Genomic DNA, 19,789 nt, shown 5'->3' on the forward strand with positions numbered 1-19,789 from the left:
CTCAGTTCTGTCTTCATTCTCTCCTTCACTATTACCTCCAGAGGGCCAAGAGTGTGTGTCTTTTTGATCAGCTTGATGGTTCAGGGGGCCTTTCTTGAAGTGATGTTGGCAGCCAAGCACACGACAGCATAGAAAATCATACAAGCCAAGACAGAGTTGTAAAAAATGTGAAGGATGTCATTACCCCACATTAAAGAAGTGCAGTCTCCTAAGAAAAAAGGGCCTGCTCTGTCCTTTCTTGTACCGTTCATTTGTGTTTTGAGACCAATCCAGCCTGTCATTGATGTGGACCCTCCAAGTGCTTGTAGCGCACCACCTCTACATACCCTTCATGACTAGTAATGAAACCGAGAAGCTGTTTGGTATGGTGAAAGTCAATAACCAGTTCCTTGGTGTATGTTCTCTCTCTGCACCAAGAAACAAAGTTCTCCATCAGGTTCAGAATATACAGGTGTACGGAGTGAACAGAAAAGGATACAGGAGTGTTCCTTGTGGTGCTCCAGTGTTGCTTACATCCGTATCAGAAACACAGTCCTTGAGTCTCATAAACTGTGGCCTGCCCGACAGGTAGTCCATTATCCAGTACACCATAGGCTCATCCACCTGCATATTCCTAAGCTTACTTATTAGTAGAGATGGCTGGAAGTGCAGAAAGCACTGGAGAAGTCAAAACACATAATCCCCCAGCTTTGTCAATGTGGGAATAAATGTTCCATTCCAATCTTTGCCCGATAGTCAGACTGAAGTATAGTGCCCTCGACTATTATTGGCACCCCTTGTAAAAATTAGTAAGAAGGGTTAGAAAAAAAAATAACTTCTGAAGAACCGTCATCTTGCACTGAATAAATTAGAAACATCTGACTTTTATTTGAAACAAGTTCATTCAAAGAAAAACAAAGCCATCATCACAAAATAAATATTTTTAACATAAACACATGTGCCACAATTGTTGGCATCCTTGGAAATTAATGTGAAACAATGTGACTGAAGCACGTTTCCCATTTAAATGGGACATTGTTAAGTTGATTGGAGTGTATAGGAACTTTCCAGCTGAAATCAGTGACTTCCTGATTAACTGAGATATACATGTGAGGAGACACAGGATAACATTTCCTTAGGCAACCATCATCATGGCAAAGAAAAGAGAACACTCAATCCAAATGTGGGAGAAGTGTGTTGCCCTTCATAACTCAGGGAATGGTTATTAAAAAAATAGCTACTCGCCTGAAAATGCCCATTTTTACAGTTAGCACTGGGTAGGCTAATTAAAAGATGAATTCCTTTCATCCTTGTATTTTAAGACTTCTAGTATCTGTGGTGTCATTTCCCATGGGCTAGAGTAGCAACTTGGTAATATGTAAGTGGTACCAAGTTCCCTCGCAGAATTCTGAAAAGAGGAACTGGATGGAGGAGGGTCAGTGACAAATCATATAGATTGTCATGCTTGTAATTTTCTGCAGATAGCTAAAAAACAGTGAATCAGCAACTCTAATCAAGGCCCATTAGAATGAGGTGATAAACCTTCAACCTGAATTAAAATTTTGAGACTGATGAGGCATCTCTTACACAAGAAATGGCAGATCATTTCAAAGTTCTGGTACCCTTTAGGCAAAGGATTGACTTCGAACATGGATTATTTAGCAAATTGGCATCTTGAGATTGTAGTGTACATTTCAATATGTACTGTATGTTTTGATATGCTCAGATGCATAAGTAGGGCCTAGGTATGGAAAATAGTAGGGATGAAGACACTTACAGATCACTTTGCATCTCACGAGCAATTACACTCCAAATTTTGTTTTCCACCTACACCCTTTTTCCTAAAACCCACACCTTTCCACATATTGCACCCATATCAATCCCAGAGGCCATACTGTTTAGTCTTGCTGAAGACTTGAGAAAGATTTTAACAATGTATATAAAATTTACCTTTCACCGATCCTAGGGATCAGAAAAGGTGTGGACATCAGCCCTGTATACAATGCTACAATGCACTCTAGTTCCATATGTGCCAAGCATTCCATAATTCAAATAAATATATTTAATTAATCACATTTTTCTCATTTAAAATTGTCCAGAAGATACTCAAGGCAAGACCTTCAAGCATTGCCATCTGGTTCAAATAGTATTAGGTCATATGCATTGGGAGTGCACTAAATTAATACTATTTTGGACAAAAATCTTTACATACTTCTTGAACAGCCTAGGTGTTACAATCACTCCTTATCCATTAACAGCTATATTTGGTGTACTCCAGATTGCTTTAAAGAACATAGGGAGAATTTGATTGTAATAGCCTACAACACACGCCTAGCTTGCAGACATTTTGTTCAACGGAAAGAATTCTATTCCGGCATCTATAACTCAGTGGGTAAGCAATGTTCAGTATTATTTCAAATTAGAAAAAAATTAAATACTCTGTTAGAGAATATGTTCAAAATTTTTTAAATAATGGCAAGAATTAGTGTAATTTTAAAATTTTGGGCCAGTGATTGGTAATCTTATGCTATTAATTGTTTTATCATTAAAAAAGAGAGTTTTTTTTTGTTTTTGCTTCTGTATTTCTCTTCTTTTTCTTTAGGGATTGGGTTGAATCTTGTTTTACTTAAATTTTTTTGTTTGAATTTCTATTTTTCCTTTGTTTTCTTTGCAATTATTTTGAGGTAAATGGTTGCATCTGTTATCTTATTATTATATGTTTGCTTGAGTACAACAACAACAACAACATTTATTTATATAGCACATTTTCATACAAAAAGTAGCTCAAAGTGCTTTACATAATGAAGAAAAGAAAAATAAAAGGCAAAATACAAAATTAAAATAAGATAACATTAGTTAACATAGAAGAGGAGTAAGGTCCGATGGCCAGGGTGGACAGAAAAAACAAAAAAAAACTCCAGATGGCTGGAGAAAAAAATAAAATCTGTAGGGGTTCCAGGCCACGAGACCGCCCAGTCCCCCCTGGGCATTCTACCTAGCATAAATGAAATAGTCCTCTTTGTAGTTAGGGTTCTCACAGAGTCACTTGATGCTGATGGTCATACAGACTTCTGGCTTTTAATCCATCCATCATTGTTGGAACATCATGGTGCTTTGGGTAGATGGTGGTTGCGCCACCACCAAAAGGACACCGGAAAAGGAAACAGAAGAGAGAGTAGGGGTTAGTACAGATTTTGAATGAATAGTTATTATAATGAATTAGATATATAGAGTATCAGGATTAAATTACAGTGAAGTTATGAGAAGGCCATGTTAAAATAATGTGTTTTCAGCAGTTTTTTAAAGTGCTCCACTGTATTAGCCTGGCGAATTCCTACTGGCAGGCTATTCCAGATTTTAGGTGCATAACAGCAGTAGAATGAGTAGAATGCCATTGTAATGTTTTGGTTTTCAAAAATGAAATTTTAAAGAATATTTGGACCAAGATCATTTTAAAACTTAATATATTAATAGATGGATATTGAAATCGTCTCTAAACTTTACTGAAATTCAGCACAAAGAACTAAGAACAGGTGTTATGTTGCTCAATTTTACAGTTCAAAAAATCATTCCTGTAGCAGTCTTTTGAATTAAGTGGAATTTAGCAATGAAGTGATTCAAACATTCTGTAAGTTATACATTGCAGTGGCCCATTCTGTTGGAGATCAAGGCTCAAATGAATCTTTTTGTATCCTCCTTTGTTAGAAAACATCTTAGTTTCCCTTTATTTTCAAATGGAAAAATGATATTTTAGTTAGTGCTTTAATATGTTTTGTAAAACACAGACTTGCATCAAAGATAACAACTGAATTGAAGTTAAGATCTACAGAGTTAAAAAGTGATGAGATTTTAAGATGGAGAATCTTTTATCTGTGGGACCTCTGCATGAGAACCACCTTTTTCCACCCTCGCAAACATATGCAGTCTTTAATATCTGGAAAACATTTGGGATTAAATTGCTTAGAGATCTTTATATGGACAAAATCTTTGCATCCTATGAACAATTACATTCCAAATTTTATTTTCCAGCAACACATTTCTTTCATTATATTCAAATTAGAAACTTTGTTAAACAGAACCTGCCCGATTTTCCCCATCTCCCACCTTCCTCTATGCTGGAAAAGATATTGCTCAGTTTCGAGGATCAGACAGCATTGCTGCATTATATAAAATTAATTTACAGTCCCTCCCTTTCAAAGATCCAAGAGGACAGTGGGAAAAGGATCTCTCACTCAACATATCAGAAAAGGAGTGGAAGGTAGCAATGCAGAGAATTCATTCAAGCTCCATATGCGCAAAGCATACAATTATTCAACTCAAAATTATATATCGAGCACATCTGTCTCGCTTAAAATTGTCCAAAATGTTTCTAGGGCAAGATCCAACCAGCCTCACTGGATCACATGTTTTGGGCCTGCACCAAATTAACATCACTCTGGACAAAAATTTTTAAGTGCCTTTCAGACAGCCTTGGTGTCACAATCCTCTTCTAATCCATTAACAGCTGTGTTTGGTGTTCTTCCAGATGGGCTTAAAGTGGAGAAGGACAAGCAAACGGTGATTGCCTTCGCTACACTATTGGCACGCAGACTTATTTTGCTAAACTGGAAGAATCCTAACTCTCCTCTTTTAAGTCAGTGGATAACTGATGTTTTATATTATTTGAAATTGGAAAAAATCGAATTCTCAGTTAGAGGATCTGTGCAGACCTTTTTCAAAACTTGGCAGGATCTAATCAATAACATTTTAGAATAAGCTCTTAAAGCACAGGTGGCGCAGTGGTAGTGCTGCTGCTTTGCAGTAAGGAGATTGTGGGTTCGCTTTCCGGGTCCTCCCTGTGTGGAGAGCGCTTTGAGTAGTGAGAAAAGCGCTATATAAATGTGAAGAATTATTATTATTATTATTATTCTCTTCTCATCTCTTTTTCTTCTCCATTTATCTTTATCCGCCTATTAATCTCATCAATATATTTATTTTTACTAGCTTTAAGTTTTATTCCGTTGGCTATGCTCTCTTTCTCAGGGGTTGGGGTTGATTTGTTTTCAATCCTATTTTTTGTAAAAATTGATCTGTTTGTATGGAATGATTACAATAAAATCAATAACATTAAAAAAAAAAAAGTGATGGGATCTTGTTGCTTTCTGCTTCATTTCCAAGAATCAATTACATCTCTTTGTTTTCTGTATGCAAAGACAAGTACTTAACTTTCCTACAGTATTCTAACCAGTTGACACAAAGACACTATGGAAGAAACATTACTTACTCAGAAGAAATTTTCTAGTACCATCTGCTTATGAGCAAAAATAAATATGTTTTCTAAAAATGTCTCCAAGGGGCAACATGTACAGTGAAGTCAGTTTTTGTTGAAGTCATGAAACCCCAGGGACATCTTCTGTAACCCTGGACTGTAATTACAGAGTATTACCATTGCATTTCTGTACATGCTGACATTGATTTAAAAAGTATGACCTAAACCATGCAAGATTGTTGCTGAGAGACAAAAGTAATTTTTAAGTCTATGTAATAAAATAGTGTTGTCATTGATATCTAAAGGCTGTGCTTATATCTAACATTATGATAACTGCAGATTTTTCTTCATCAGAAAACACTAAAATGTCATTAACAACATAAGTTAATGCTTAATGCCTGTTCTGTGCTGTGACCAGTGCAAAAGCGAGCCTGAAATTTCTCAAGTAAATTTTGGTTAGTAATGTGAAACTGAAGCTGTGCAACTATTACACTATTACTATTTCAAGTACTTTAGAACTCAAAGGTAAATTTAAAACTGGTCTATAATTAAGCATATTTGGTTGTAGCTCTGATTTTTTTTTTTTAATTATTTGACAACTGTCACTTTTAATCCAGTCAATTAAGATTTTCTGATAATGTTAAGAATGTGTGGTTCCAGAACAGTGATTTTGCTATTGAGTAGTTTTTTTAAGAACAGGTAGTAGGTTTCATTTTGAAAAGGATAATTTCTAGTTTATGTATCTGCTTCATTAAACTTTGTGCTTATATTAATTTTGTTTTTATTGATGCTGCTGTATTCATGGTGATTCATGTACAAAGTATAATTACATTAGTCTACTAAGAATTTCTCACAATATTCAATGATTTTTATTTCGACTTTTATTCTTTGTTGGTTTAATCTGTGATTGTATTGGTGAGGGCAGGACCAAGTCATACATAAATATTGAATCTCAGCACAATGTGTTATTAATAAATCCATAGTGTGATTATGATAATTAATTGGACCCCTAACAATCTTACAAAATTAATCAGGTCTAATGAATTTGTAAAACATTTGCTAAAGGTGGCTGACATTTATTTGAATGTTAGAATCACCCATCAACACTTCATAATTAAAATGTATAACTAGTTCATATAAAAAATTCTAAATTCAGTCACAAACAGTGAACATGCCCCAAGGTATGTACACATTAGTACATTAATAGTGTCTGATTTGGCTTTAATATCTAATATGAGCCCAAGAACAGGTATGAAATTACCTAAATCTTTATAGGTGATATGCATTGTCTTGCATAAACTTATTAAAAGGCCACCTCCTCTGCCAGTATTTGTTGATTTTAATATAAAGATAAAATCATTAGACGTTGCCTCAGTTTAAAAAATAGTGTCCTGTTTTCTCGGCCAGGTTTCAGTAAGAAGACTGACATCATAATTTATAGTTAATACTGTATAATGTTATTAACCAAAACATCTTTATTTCCCACTGAGTAAACATTTAGGAAACAACATTCCAAACTACTAAATTTTTGTAGACTGATATTATATTTTTATTTTAATATTAATCTACTTCTGATAGTTATTGGCTGACTATTAGTTGACTTGGATTTTGTAACCTAGTTCAATTTTAACAATATCCTAATACTACCACAGTAAAAACGTTGCTCATTCAGTAGGTACTACGTAACTGGTTTTATCCACGTATCTTCTCAGAATTTGATTTAAAGCCCGAAATTTAATTCTGATTTTCTGTTTCTGTCATACGTATTTACTTTTAAAATAAATAAAAAGATTGCCTAAGACAAAACAAAATGTTTGCAAACATTTCATATCTTAATTAGAATAATATTTACAGTACTTAAAAAAAAATCCATATTAAATATGTGCACACATTTCTCACTAGGTGGTGCTAATGTATTAGTAGTTACTTAATAACTTTTTTTTCCTAACAATTAAATTTATTCTATCCAGGGTATCACAAGTTTCATAATACAAAAGGTACAATTTCTTACTGTTGAAATAGATAGAGCAAAGGTGAGCAGAAATTTTCCAAAAATGGAAGCTGTTTAGTAGTGTTTTTTGAATGATTATTGTTAACAGAATTTAAAGTCCAATTTTATGGGATTTTATAACCATTTATTAAGTACAATATGTTTTAAATTTTGGGTTTTGCTTTCTTGCCTTTCTAAGTCTTCAAAAGTTTTTTTTAAATAAAAATGTTTTGGAATTATTTGGAAAAGCTTGTCATTTCACTTTTCACCATTATATTATATTATTATATATTATAGATCACCTTAGGATAACATTTGGTATGAAAAGATGCCATATAAAATAAAAATTATTGGTTTTGTTTATTTGTGTCTCCTACTTTAATTTAGTTACTGGTATTTTACACACTTTGTTTTATAAAAAAAAAAATCTAAGTATCCTTGTGACACAGTTGAATAAATGTTCTCCTGCTAATCCTGGCAATGCCCTGCATATTTAACTTTGTTACTAAGAAACACCACAATACATGTAAGCTGACAATGACAAGTCAAAGAGAGGTAATTAAAGAATGACAAAGTATGCGGGCTTGGGTTCTTGTTATTATCAAGATTGACTCTCAGGAGGTTATTGAGGGCAGTGGAGATATTAACAAAATCATGCTCGAAATTCCACAGAAATGTTTCTGGTTAGCCTGTATTTATTTGTAGACAACAGAAATCCCAACAATGATGTTTCTGAGGTACCCATGACCAAGATCTAGCATACAGATGAATTCTGAGGTCACATTATCGAAATGGCAACCAACTAGCAGCATGTAGCTATTTATAAAAAAAAATAGCAGTACATCTCAGAACAAAACTTTGATGGAAACTACACATAACAGGCATAAAGTATCTAATGAAAATTAACTTCATGTAGTCAAAGACAGAGCAAATCCAGCAGTACTAGTTTCTAGTTAATCCAAATAATTTTTTTTGGCATTTTAGTATGGTATGTACTGTAAACAGTATAATATTTTCTAAAAGAGTAACTTATTTTTGTAACATTTTTGACAGTCTCAATGACACTAAAGAAAAACATAAGACAATAACAATACAGGCTATGTAAAGCGTTCTGAACCTAATTTAATCATTTCAGGAATTCAGCCTTGGGAGTGGCTAATGTAAATATATAAATGTAAAATGTAGCTCTTCAAGTGTTTTTTTTTTTTTTTGTTTTTTGTTTTTAATAGTTGTTCTAGAGCATAAGGAGTGTTTTCATCAGAGGCGACTTCAGCCCACAGCTAGAGATGCTGAAAACAAGGAGCCAGAGCCAACTCTTTTTGTGGATCATACTCCAACTCCAACCAGTGTAGAGGTGAGTTGAGTATATCTATTAATTGAGTCATGATGTTATGAGATGATCTTCAGAAACGGTTTCAATTTAGGGGTGACCTGAGCAGCCCACTGTTTCCATACCTGGCCTGTTATTGAATATGTAAAGAATTTATGATACTTCTGAGTTTTTTGCAGAAAATAAACTTAATGCTTTTTACAAAATGGTCATTGTGCTTTTAATATGCAGGATTAGGTTTAGGGTTATTGTTTGATGTGTGGTTTCCAGTGCCCAATAATCACGTATAGTATTTTTTAAGCTAACATTTGTTTAAAGATACCAGTCTGCAAATACTGTACTTCTGATGTTAATTCTTTAATATTTATTCTCTTTATATCAGTTTAACAATTAAATATAGATTAGTGGCATAATAAATAATTACACAATAAATTATAAAATTATATAAATATTAAAACAGATTTATTATTCTACAGTAGTTAGGATATTTGTATGCTGTATATTGTATATAATTCAACATATGGGGTAAACATTAACATTATTCAAAGTTATTGTCTTTTTTTTACCTGCATTTTTATTACTCTTTAATTTAATATTGTTTTTGTATCAGTATGCTGCTGCTGGAGTATGTGAATTTCCCCTTGGGATTAATAAAGTATCTATCTATCTATCTATCTATCTATCTATCTATCTATCTATCTATCTATCTATCTATCTATCTATCTATCTATCTATCTATCTATCTATCTATCTATCGCATACAGATTCAGATTATAGTAACAAATAAAAGCGTACATGAGATAAAGCACTTTGAAAGATGTGGTTGTGAATCTGAGAAGTTTCTCAGTCTTCTAATGGAAAGTTTTGAGCACATCATGATTTTTGCATTGGTAACATTTTGTACTAATTAGTTGCTCCAAATATTGTGGTAAAGTTCTTGAATATTTGAGCTTTTTAAAATGACTAATATGCTAGCATTAGGAAAAATAATAGTCTTACCTTTCATTTTTATGTTGATTTGCCATCTCTTATGGTGCAAGAAAAATGTACTTTTTTAAGTAACGATGCTTGTAGGATAGAGTGTAACCTGCATCTTAAACATATCCTGGTAACAAAACATTAAATCAATATATAAATGCATATAATTTGGAAACATTTAAAAAGATTTACTGTAAAAAAATGTCAAGGAAAACATAAAAAAAAGTTAAATGAAAATTGTGAACTCTGAAATGTAAAATAAATTTATGCTATGAATACATTTTGAAATTTAAATAAAAGTATAATACACATATAAGTTTAAAAGTTCATTATCATATTGGAACTGTACTTTAATTTATTTTTTCCACAGTTGTTTTTCAGTCCTTCTTTTGTATTGTAGTTATTTCCCTGATGACCATGGGGTACTTTTTCATTTAGGGAACAAAACATAATAACAGAACACAACCCAATCAAATGGAACAAAAAAAATAATCAGGTACAATATATATTCCAAGTGCAATTCCTGAAACTCAACATTCAATCCTCACTCAAGTTAGAAAACTACAAAATGAGAACCCTCTATGTAAAATGGTTCTTCATATAGGAAAACAGCTAAGAATATAAAAAGGTTCAACACAGCACATTCCCAGCATACTTATTTTACAGTTACATTAATGTGTTCTTATCAAATACTGAAATAGTTCTGAATGAGTTTTCATAAAGAAGTTTTATTTTTTTCAACTTTGTATGATATAGAACATCACTTTCCTATTGAGTTATAGAAGATAGTAAGTCTTCATGCAAGCAGTGTGGTACAAAATATTACAGCACACTTTTATCCCATTTGACCTTACTCCAAATATTGTTGACAATAAGAGGAAGAGGAGTCTTTGGATTACACAGAACTCAAGTAAGTTAAACTGCTAAAAATGGAGCAGGAGAAGAAATATTCAAAACATTACCATCAGTAAACAAAATCCAGGAAGGTCATAAATCACAATTGTTGTTAAAAACATGAATTTAACACCGAATGCAAATTGAAAGTGTTACTGGGAACAAATAGCCAAAGCCAAACCCTTTTTGAGTTGTTACTTCCAGATACCATTTTATTATTGTTGTTATAATTGTATTTGAATTTCAGAGTAATTGATTACCTTACTATCCATTTTCATATAACAATTCTGATTTTTGGTTGGATCATTTTCATTGCAGAAGTTTTATTTCATCTTCCATTTATACAGTTGAAAATTCCAAAATATTTTTTAAGAGCAAATAAAAAATATACTATACAGGAGCTTTTGCAATCATCTGTATTAACTTTGTTTAATGTGTGCAGTGGATATATAAAGTCTACACACCCCTGGCAAAATCACAGTTTGTGTAATAAAAAATGAAACCAAGATAAATCCTGTCAGAAAATATTTCACTTTTATTACAAAACTGTAAAAATACAAAGAATGTGAAAACAAATCAAATACTGTTTAGTGAAAAAGGAAAAAAAATCATGCAAAAACCTGGTTGCACTAGTGTGTACACCCTTTAATAATCAAGGATGTGGCTGTGTTCAGAATCAACTAATCACAATAAGTCTCATCTCATATAGTAGTTAGTATACACCCGACTTTAATTAAAGTGGCTCTGATTGAGCTCAGATAAAATTTGGCTGTTCCTGTAGCAGTATTCTGATATCTTCTTGGTTACAACATACTTCTAAAGCCATGGTCTGCAAAGAGCTTCTAAAACATTAACGGGATCACATTATTCAAAGGTATGAATCAGGACAGGTATCCAAAGCATTAAATATTACATGTAGCTCCATGAAGACAGTCATCTACAAGTGGAGAAAATATGGTTGTTCAGTAACTCAACTAAGATCAGGACGTCCCTCAAAGACTGATGAGAAGACAAGAGAAAACTGGTCACGGAGGCCAACCAGAGGCCTATAGCAATATTAAAGGAGGTGCAGAATTTCCTGGCAAGCACTGGTTGTTCCCTACATGTGACATCAATCAGTCCTATTCTTCATGTGTCTGAGTGGAGGGGCAGGGTAGCAAGTGTGTGAAAATTGGCCATAATGCCTTTGACGATAAAAATTATCATTAATAATCATAATTAATAAATAATAATAATAATTATTAGTTTTTATTAATATTAGTATTAATAATGATAATAACCATGGAGAGTCTGCTGCTTCACCACCTGAGGCCACAGGTCCAACACACCCTCGACCCTCTGCAGTTCACATACCAGGAGAAGGTGGGAGCAGAGGATGCCATCATCTATATGCTACATCGATCACTCTCCCACTTGGACAGAGGCAGTGGTGCTGTAAGAATTATGTTTCTAGACTTCTCTAGCGCCTTCAACACCATCCAACCCCTGCTCCTTAGGGACAAGCTGACAGAGATGGGAGTAGATTCATACCTAGTGACAGGGATCATGGACTATCTTTCAAACAGACCTCAGTATGTGCGTCTCGGGAACTGCAGGTCTGACATTGTGGTCAGCAACACAGAAGCGCCGCAGGGGACTGTACTTTCTCCGGTTCTGTTCAGCCTATATACATCGGACTTCCAATACAACATCGTGGGCTGCATCAGGAGTGGGCAGGAGGAGGAGTATAGAAACCTCATCAAGGACTTTGTTAAATGGTGCGACTCAAACCACCTACACCTGAACACTAGCAAAACCAAGGAGCTGGTGGTGGATTTTAGGAGGCCCAGGCCCCTCCTGGACCCCGTGATCATCAGAGGTGACTGTGTGCAGAGGGTACAGACCTATAAATACCTGGGAGTGCAGCTGGATGATAAATTGGACTGGACTGCCAATACTGATTCTCTGTGCAAGAGAGGACAGAGCCGGCTATACTTCCTTAGAAGATTGGCATCCTTCAACATCTGCAAAAAGATGCTGCAGATGTTCTATCAGACGGTTGTGGCGAGTGCCCTCTTCTACGTGGTGGTGTGCTGGGGAGGCAGCATTAAGAAGAAGGACGCCTCACACCTGGACAAACTGGTGAGGAAAGCAGGCTCTATTGTAGGCATGGAGCTGGACAGTTTGACATCTGTGGCGGAGCGACGGGTGCTCAGCAGGCTCCTATCAATTATGGAGAATCCACTGCATCGACTAAACAGTGTCATCTCCAGAAAGAGGAGCAGCTTCGTTGACAGACTGCTGTCAATGTCCTGCTCCACTGACAGACTGAGGAGATCGTTCCTCCCCCAAACTATGCGACTTTTCAGTTCCACCCAGAGGGGTAAACGTTAACATTATTCAAAGTTATTGTCTGTTTTTACCTGCATTTTTATTACTCTTTTAATATTGTTTTTTTGTATCAGTATGCTGCTGCTGGGGTATGTGAATTTCTATCTATCTATCTATCTATCTATCTATCTATCTATCTATCTATCTATCTATCTATCTATCTATCTATCTATCTATCTATCTATCTATCTATCTATCTATCTATCTATCTATCTATCTATCTATCTATCTAGGTGATATTTTGCATCCTTTATAAACATGTTTGTAAAATTCTTGTTGATCTAATTGTAGTTTACTAATGAGATTAATTGAAACAACAGTTAAGGAAAACAGGTCTTATTTATTTACTTAAAACTGAGTTAAAATATCACAAAAACATTAAAATCCCCAGTCAAAGTATTACTAAGTTCAAACTGTGCAGGAGTGAGTATACCATTTCAAAGTGGCCTACGGGGTTTGCACAGAAGATCAACAAAACTATTATAATGAGAACATTTTAAACAGACACCTACTCTTAATATAAACAAGATATGAACATAAAGGGAATAAAATACTAATCATAATTGAACTACAGGACATGAATATTACAGTCTGGATAAACAAACTGCTCTCTAGTAAGGTGAATTGTGCAGCATACAAGTAAAAACAGAAATCTAACATACTGTAGTGTAAAACTCCAAAGTTCGGTCAAATACTGCACAGGAAATAAAAACTATAGCATTTGTAAACAGGTTCTGTTATATATTGCACAAATAAACAAATAAATCCAAACCTATAAAATATTTAAACAAATTACTAATTTCAACTTCTGTCTGATATTGGCCAAAGGTATCAGAAAAAATAAAACTATTGTAAAATTCTATTGAGGAAACTTCAAGTTGTGTGACAGAAACACCAGTCTGTCCACAGCATCTGGCCTCAGGGCAGCACAATTGCATGTAGCAACATTTCCTCTGGTGATGAAAGCATTTCAGAAGTTCTGCTCGAGGCATTGATACTCAGGTACTTTTTTTGCAAGTTTCCCCAATTTGGGGAAATGTACTTCTTGTGTTTTCCACCACACAAGTGGATTGACCTCACTGTCTACTTCAAGCATCCTCAAGCAGCTGTCATTCTCCTTTTCAATGGTATTGTGCAGACTCTCGCCTTCTCTGAATTCCTGTGTTTTTTTTTTAAATGCTGACAAAAGACTTTTTTATTTTTTCACTTTCACCCAACCATGGTCAGTTCAGATGTATACATCAGTATGCTTCTTATGGAAATAAAAATAATCTGTTCAAACTGATTTTTTTTTTGCCTGACACCTATGGGACTCTGGAGCACTGATCATGCATGCCTATACACTTGCTTTGCACATGTACAGTAGTCTGTCCTGTTAGAGTACATGAGGCAGTGAAACAATTAAGATATCGTAGACGATACATATCACACACTCCTAGTAACAAGATGAAAGCTTTTTCTCACAAAGAAAAACATCCTAGCCTGACTAAACTTTGCAAAAAAAGTATACCCAGTCTGCCACATCAGTGTGGAAATATGTATTATGGTGCGATGGGACCAAGGTTGAACTATTTGGCCGTAATTCAAAAAGGTATGTTTGGTGCAAAAATAACACAGCACATCATCAAAAGAACACCTTACCCATAATGAAGCATGGTGAAGGCAGCATAATGCTTTTGGTCTGCTTTTTTCAGCTGGAACTGTAGCTTTAGTCAAGGTGGATGGGATCAAGAATAGCTTCAAGTGTCAGTCTATTTTGGCACAAAACCTTAAAGCATTTGCTAGAGCGCTGAAGATGAAGAGGAACTTCACCTTTCAGCATGACAACAACCCAAAGCATATATCAAAATCAAGAAAGCAATGGTTTAATCAAAGGAAAATCAATGTACTGGAATGGTCCAAGCAGAGTCCAGACCTTGATCCAATTGAAAATCAGTGAGGTGATCTGAAGAGAGCTGTGCACATGAGAAGCACCTGTAATATGACAGATCTGGACATTTTTGGCAAGGAGGAGTTTTCAAAAGTCCAGATGTTCCAAACGGATCGACTCTTACCCAAAAAGACCGAGTGCTATAATAAAATAAAAAGGTGCTTCAACTAAGCATTAGTTTAGGGGGTGAGCACACTAATGCAACCAGATTTCTATATGATTTGTTTTCCTTTTTCCACTAAAAAGTTTCTGATTTTTTTTAACCTTCTTTGTATAGATTGCAATTTTGCAATGAAAGTGGAATAAGTTCTGACAGGATTTATCTTGGTTTCATTTTTTTATTAAACAAAATCTGTTATTTTGGCAGGGATGTGCAGACATTTTATATCCACTGTACATTGTCTTTCATGTCATTTTTTAAATTAAGAAAATACAGTACAACTGCCAAATCAAGTCTTAGTACTGATTATGCTGGCTTTAAGTGCTGTGGCAGTTTTCAGAGTTACTTACTTTAGTTATTTGTTTAGACGTGCAGTCAAAAGGTAGGTGCTGTTCTTCTATTGGTGTCATTAGGCACATTTGCCTGTTCAGGTGTTCTGAGTACTAAAAGCTATATCTACTGTGGATCTTTGTATCTTTTAGTTCATATTTTCATGAATATAGCTGCCATTTCTTTCATCCTTACATCAATTCCAGCGCTATCATTGTAACTGAACAACAGAGAGCACACACAGCACCCGTGACAACTTATTGGTCACATTCACTACTAGTCCATTGAAGTCTTATAATGTTCATTTATAATCTGATGTTACAGAAAGGTTTCTCCTTTGCAACAGGTTATGTTGATTTTGATTGGTAATCGGTAAAAAGGACAATCGCAAAAAATTATAGTTTTAGCCCCTGCTTTTCTAAGCTTTATGATAATTTAGTTGTTGTGCTTCTTTACGCAAGGTATTATGTTACTTGAGCCACCACACGTCTTTTCTTTTTCTTTTGCTTGAACCTTCCTGCAGTGTAAACAATGAGCAACGAGTGGAAGCTTGTTTTATCAGTGAATGTAAGGCGATTAGTATATTAGTCTTTAAGTTAAAGAAAGTGGAATAATAAACTGAAAAAAGGAATTATAGAAGTTGAGTTGTGCAACTAGAAAAACAGCAAGAACGGCTACTTTAAGGAATTCAGACCTTTATTTTGTCCTTTAAATTAAAACGGACACCATTTAAGTTTGGTCAGCGTGTTTGTTTAAAATGTAGCAGCTTGCACTTTTAATTAGAAAAAAAACACACCTGTATAAATGTAGTAAATGTATATTTTAACAGCAAAAAGCTGTAGAACAATTAATGATTCAAAATGATTAAACCATATAAGTGCATATATATATATTTATATATATATATATATATATATATATATAAAGCTACTGTTTTTAAGTAAGCCTTGTTTCAGATAGCTACTGTACATTACAGAAAAAAAATAAAAACAATATGACAGCTTGTAATTAAGATAAGTGTTTTTTTTTTGTTTATGCGATATGTATTATGGATAAATATTTTTGTATGTATTAGTCACAGTATGTATTTTAAGGACCAGATTGACAAATGTACCATTACTCTTTGCAGCTCAAAATCACCATCCCTACTTTGAGCACTGCCTTCATGAGGTGTTATACTGGTTTAGAATTGTGACACCCTGTGAGCCCTCTCATTTTCTCCATCCAGTTTTAAGCAAAATTCACTTATGGTTGTCTCCGAACGTATACAGTATATTGCACATATGGCTCAGCAAGACTATCTAACTCAAGATCACTGGTAAATAAAATTAGCTTTCTCAAACTCAGAATTTCTTTGCAATAAGAGCTGAGAGATTGTTGCACTTTACTCCTTACTAAAACCTTTTTCTCGTGATTATTGCATATTCTGTGATTCAAATTGACAGGTTTGTAATGTTGTGGATGGACAGAAATATAAGCTTCAGCAAGCACAGGGGAGCTTGTTTTTTGTATATATCTGTATCCAGCAAGGAATGATTAGCTACATGAATGTACCAGATTCATTCGTAGGAAATGCACTTTGGAAAGGTAGGTCTACTTACAGTATTGCCTCTTTGCCACAACAGTGACAAAATAGCAGTAACAGCAGCAGTCAGTCACACTAAACATACAATATAATAATGTTAAACTTAGAATGTACTGTATTAAATAATCATTTGGTATGCAATCCAAGTAATGAATAAAGATGTCCCAGATAGATTGTTTGCTCCAAACCCCTGCCACACCTCTGTTCTCTTAGCTGTGATGCACTCCTGGTGCTCCAGATGTTATCTTGTGCAGGTCCTGTGAAAGTGTGCTGAAATTAGGAGGGTGGAAAATGATGGAAGGCCAAAATGCGAAAGTCAAATGGCTAAGCAGGTCAGTGGATGTGGTGCTCAAAGCAAGGTTTCTTTAGGTTTTAGGTCCCAATTAATAAAATTGCTGTGAGATTAACTGAATAACTAAATTTAACCTTTTGTCACATGAATCAGTATAGGTGAATCATACAGCAATTTTCATGCTATATTCAAATATCTAATCAGACTTTATTACTCAAGGAGTTTAAGTAAGGCACAATGAGAATGTAGAATAAATTTGTATTTACACCATGTATACATGCTGGGATTGTCTCACCTAAAAGGTAGAAATGTATGATTTTCTGCTGTACTTGGTCCCAGTAGTATTCCTCTTAAAGGTCCAGCAGTAGTCAGCAAGCATACTGGGATTTCAGTTATATTAATATTATTTATTCCTTTCAGAAATGTCCTGGTGAAATAATTTGCTATGCTTATCACTGACCGTCCTGAGATTTCCAGGGAAAAACTCCAGATGAGAATCCAAGAAATTTTTTTTGAAAGATGTAAGCACATAGAGGTTTACACTTTGACATCTAATCACTGAGTTCATGGAGCTATGTCTCAGATTGGGAGCAGGCTATTTATGTTTAAACATGTTACAACCTGCAAACTCTGGCACAACAGACTTTATTATGCCCTTCTATAAAGTTATAAATTGTTTAGAAAGAGCAATAAAAGCACCTTTATCCTAAATTTAACACTGTCTTAATAAGGGTTTATATGCTAAATATACAGTCTGAAAAACAAAACATGTCAAAAACTATGGACGATAGAAACTTTCTTGATATATTTCTGAAATCAGCATGACAAATTACATCTATAATACCCCTAAGTTGTTCTCTGGCAAAATCTTTGTTGACCAGTGTTATCATAATGACAGCGGAACCATAAATAGACAAATAAGAGATCACCATATAATAAAAAGTGGACTTGTTTGTGTCCTTCCAAGTATCTCTATCTTTTGAATATTACCGAGAGAAAAATGGAAGCAAACATGTTGGTAATAAAATAATTATTATCATTAAAAACAGAGGTATATCACTGCCAATGTACTGTAAATGCTTAGTTCTGTAAGCTTTGCTAAAGCTGAAAGAAATTAATTGTTGGATGCATAGCAAGGGTGTGATAATTTTTTAAAAGAATAGAGTAAATAATCACTGAACTTCGTCACCTGACTTATGGCACCAGATATGGAATAAAGCAGTCAAAAAAAAATCGATGCACTTTACTGTATTTACCTAAACAAAGAACAGTTGATTAGATGTGTTCAATGCACTATAAAATGAGACAACTATAGAATTCGTGTCAAATACATTTATTTAAAATATTGTTTTTAAATTTATAATACTATTTTTTTTCTTCACAAAAACATACAGTATGTATGAAAGTTATTATATCATTGTGTTACAGTTCTGTTATAATATTTAATGAAGTTGCAGAACACATTGGAATGAATCTGGACTACTTTTTTTAATTTCAGGTCACAGATTTTCAGTCAGGCACCAGTCCAAATATTTCAACAGCCAATGAAAAGCATTGACTTTGGTATCTGTCCATGATTTCTGTGTTGATTTTGAAATGTGTTTAAGGCCATTGACATGTTGGAAAGATCATTTGTGACCAAGCTGAATCTTTTAAACAGTCATCTGGATGTTTGAATGGAAAATATTGATTGATATATAGAATTTATGATGTTCTTGATCTCGACAAAGATTTCAGAGTCACTGGCAGAAAAATTACCCCAAAATGTTAAGAATCCACATTAGGCATGAGATAGTTTCCTTTGTATGCAACTCACTTTTGATATGAAAATTCTTTATGTGGCGGAAGAGTTCCTGTTACCAATCATAAGCACAGAGAGTTTGGCAATATTCTGTTCTTTTAATTTGCTTGTTGTTTTCAACGAGACCTTCCTTCAAAGAGCCTTTACAAACAATTTGATGCCATAGATGTAGCCTGATTCTTAATGTAGGGACCTTAAGACTCCATGATGGATCCATGCTCTGAGATTTGCCAGCTATGCCTTTTCATTTTTTATTTTATTTTTTTTTACCTTCCTTATCATTTTTCTCATCATATGTGAGGACATAATTCATTTGCATTCTCTTCTCGATACATTAGTTAGGTTTATAGGTTTGGAACCAGGGGGTTATTACTAGTTATTGAATGGATGGATAACAAAAGTTTATCTTGTTTGTGTGATACCTCTTAATTGTACTGTGACATTTACAAATCAGAAAGATTTTCTCTTTGATTGATTTTCTTTAAAGGAACATAGAGGATATATTAATTCATATTAATGCATTAATTATATTAAAAATGTTTATTTTGAGGTAATTTAATAGAATCATAGTTCGTAGTTTTCCTTAGTTTTGGCTTATGTCATGAAATCATGACAAATTATGTCAGATTTTTTGGTAATACGGTTGTGTAACCAACAACATTCAAGTGGAAAAATAATGGATACGTTTTAGGAAACATAGTCAAAAATAAATTACAATGCATTGGTAGCCTGAGTGTGCATGTTGTTTGTAATGGGAATCACAATTGTTTTTGGAATCAACCAACTATATCTTATTTGCTTTTCACTTAAATAGTGTTGCTAATAAGATCTTATTAAAATGTGACACTCGTCTGCCAGTAATTAATTATGCTTCGAAATCACTTTTTTTTTATAACATACAC

General features: G+C 34.1%; 1 protein-coding gene across 2 annotated transcripts in view; it reads left to right on the forward strand.

Moving 5' to 3' along the window:
- zfyve27 (zinc finger, FYVE domain containing 27) overlaps nucleotides 1-19,789 on the forward strand; it is a 126,049-nt gene that overhangs the window by 26,745 nt on the left and 79,515 nt on the right. For both annotated transcript variants that reach the window (XM_028795653.2, XM_028795654.2), the window contains exon 7: nucleotides 8,447-8,571. In XM_028795653.2, coding sequence (XP_028651486.1) covers nucleotides 8,447-8,571 — 125 coding nt within the window. The remainder of the gene's footprint in view (nucleotides 1-8,446; nucleotides 8,572-19,789) is intronic.

This window comes from Erpetoichthys calabaricus, chromosome 2 (genome assembly GCF_900747795.2).
Source record: "Erpetoichthys calabaricus chromosome 2, fErpCal1.3, whole genome shotgun sequence".
Lineage (NCBI taxonomy): Eukaryota > Metazoa > Chordata > Cladistia > Polypteriformes > Polypteridae > Erpetoichthys > Erpetoichthys calabaricus.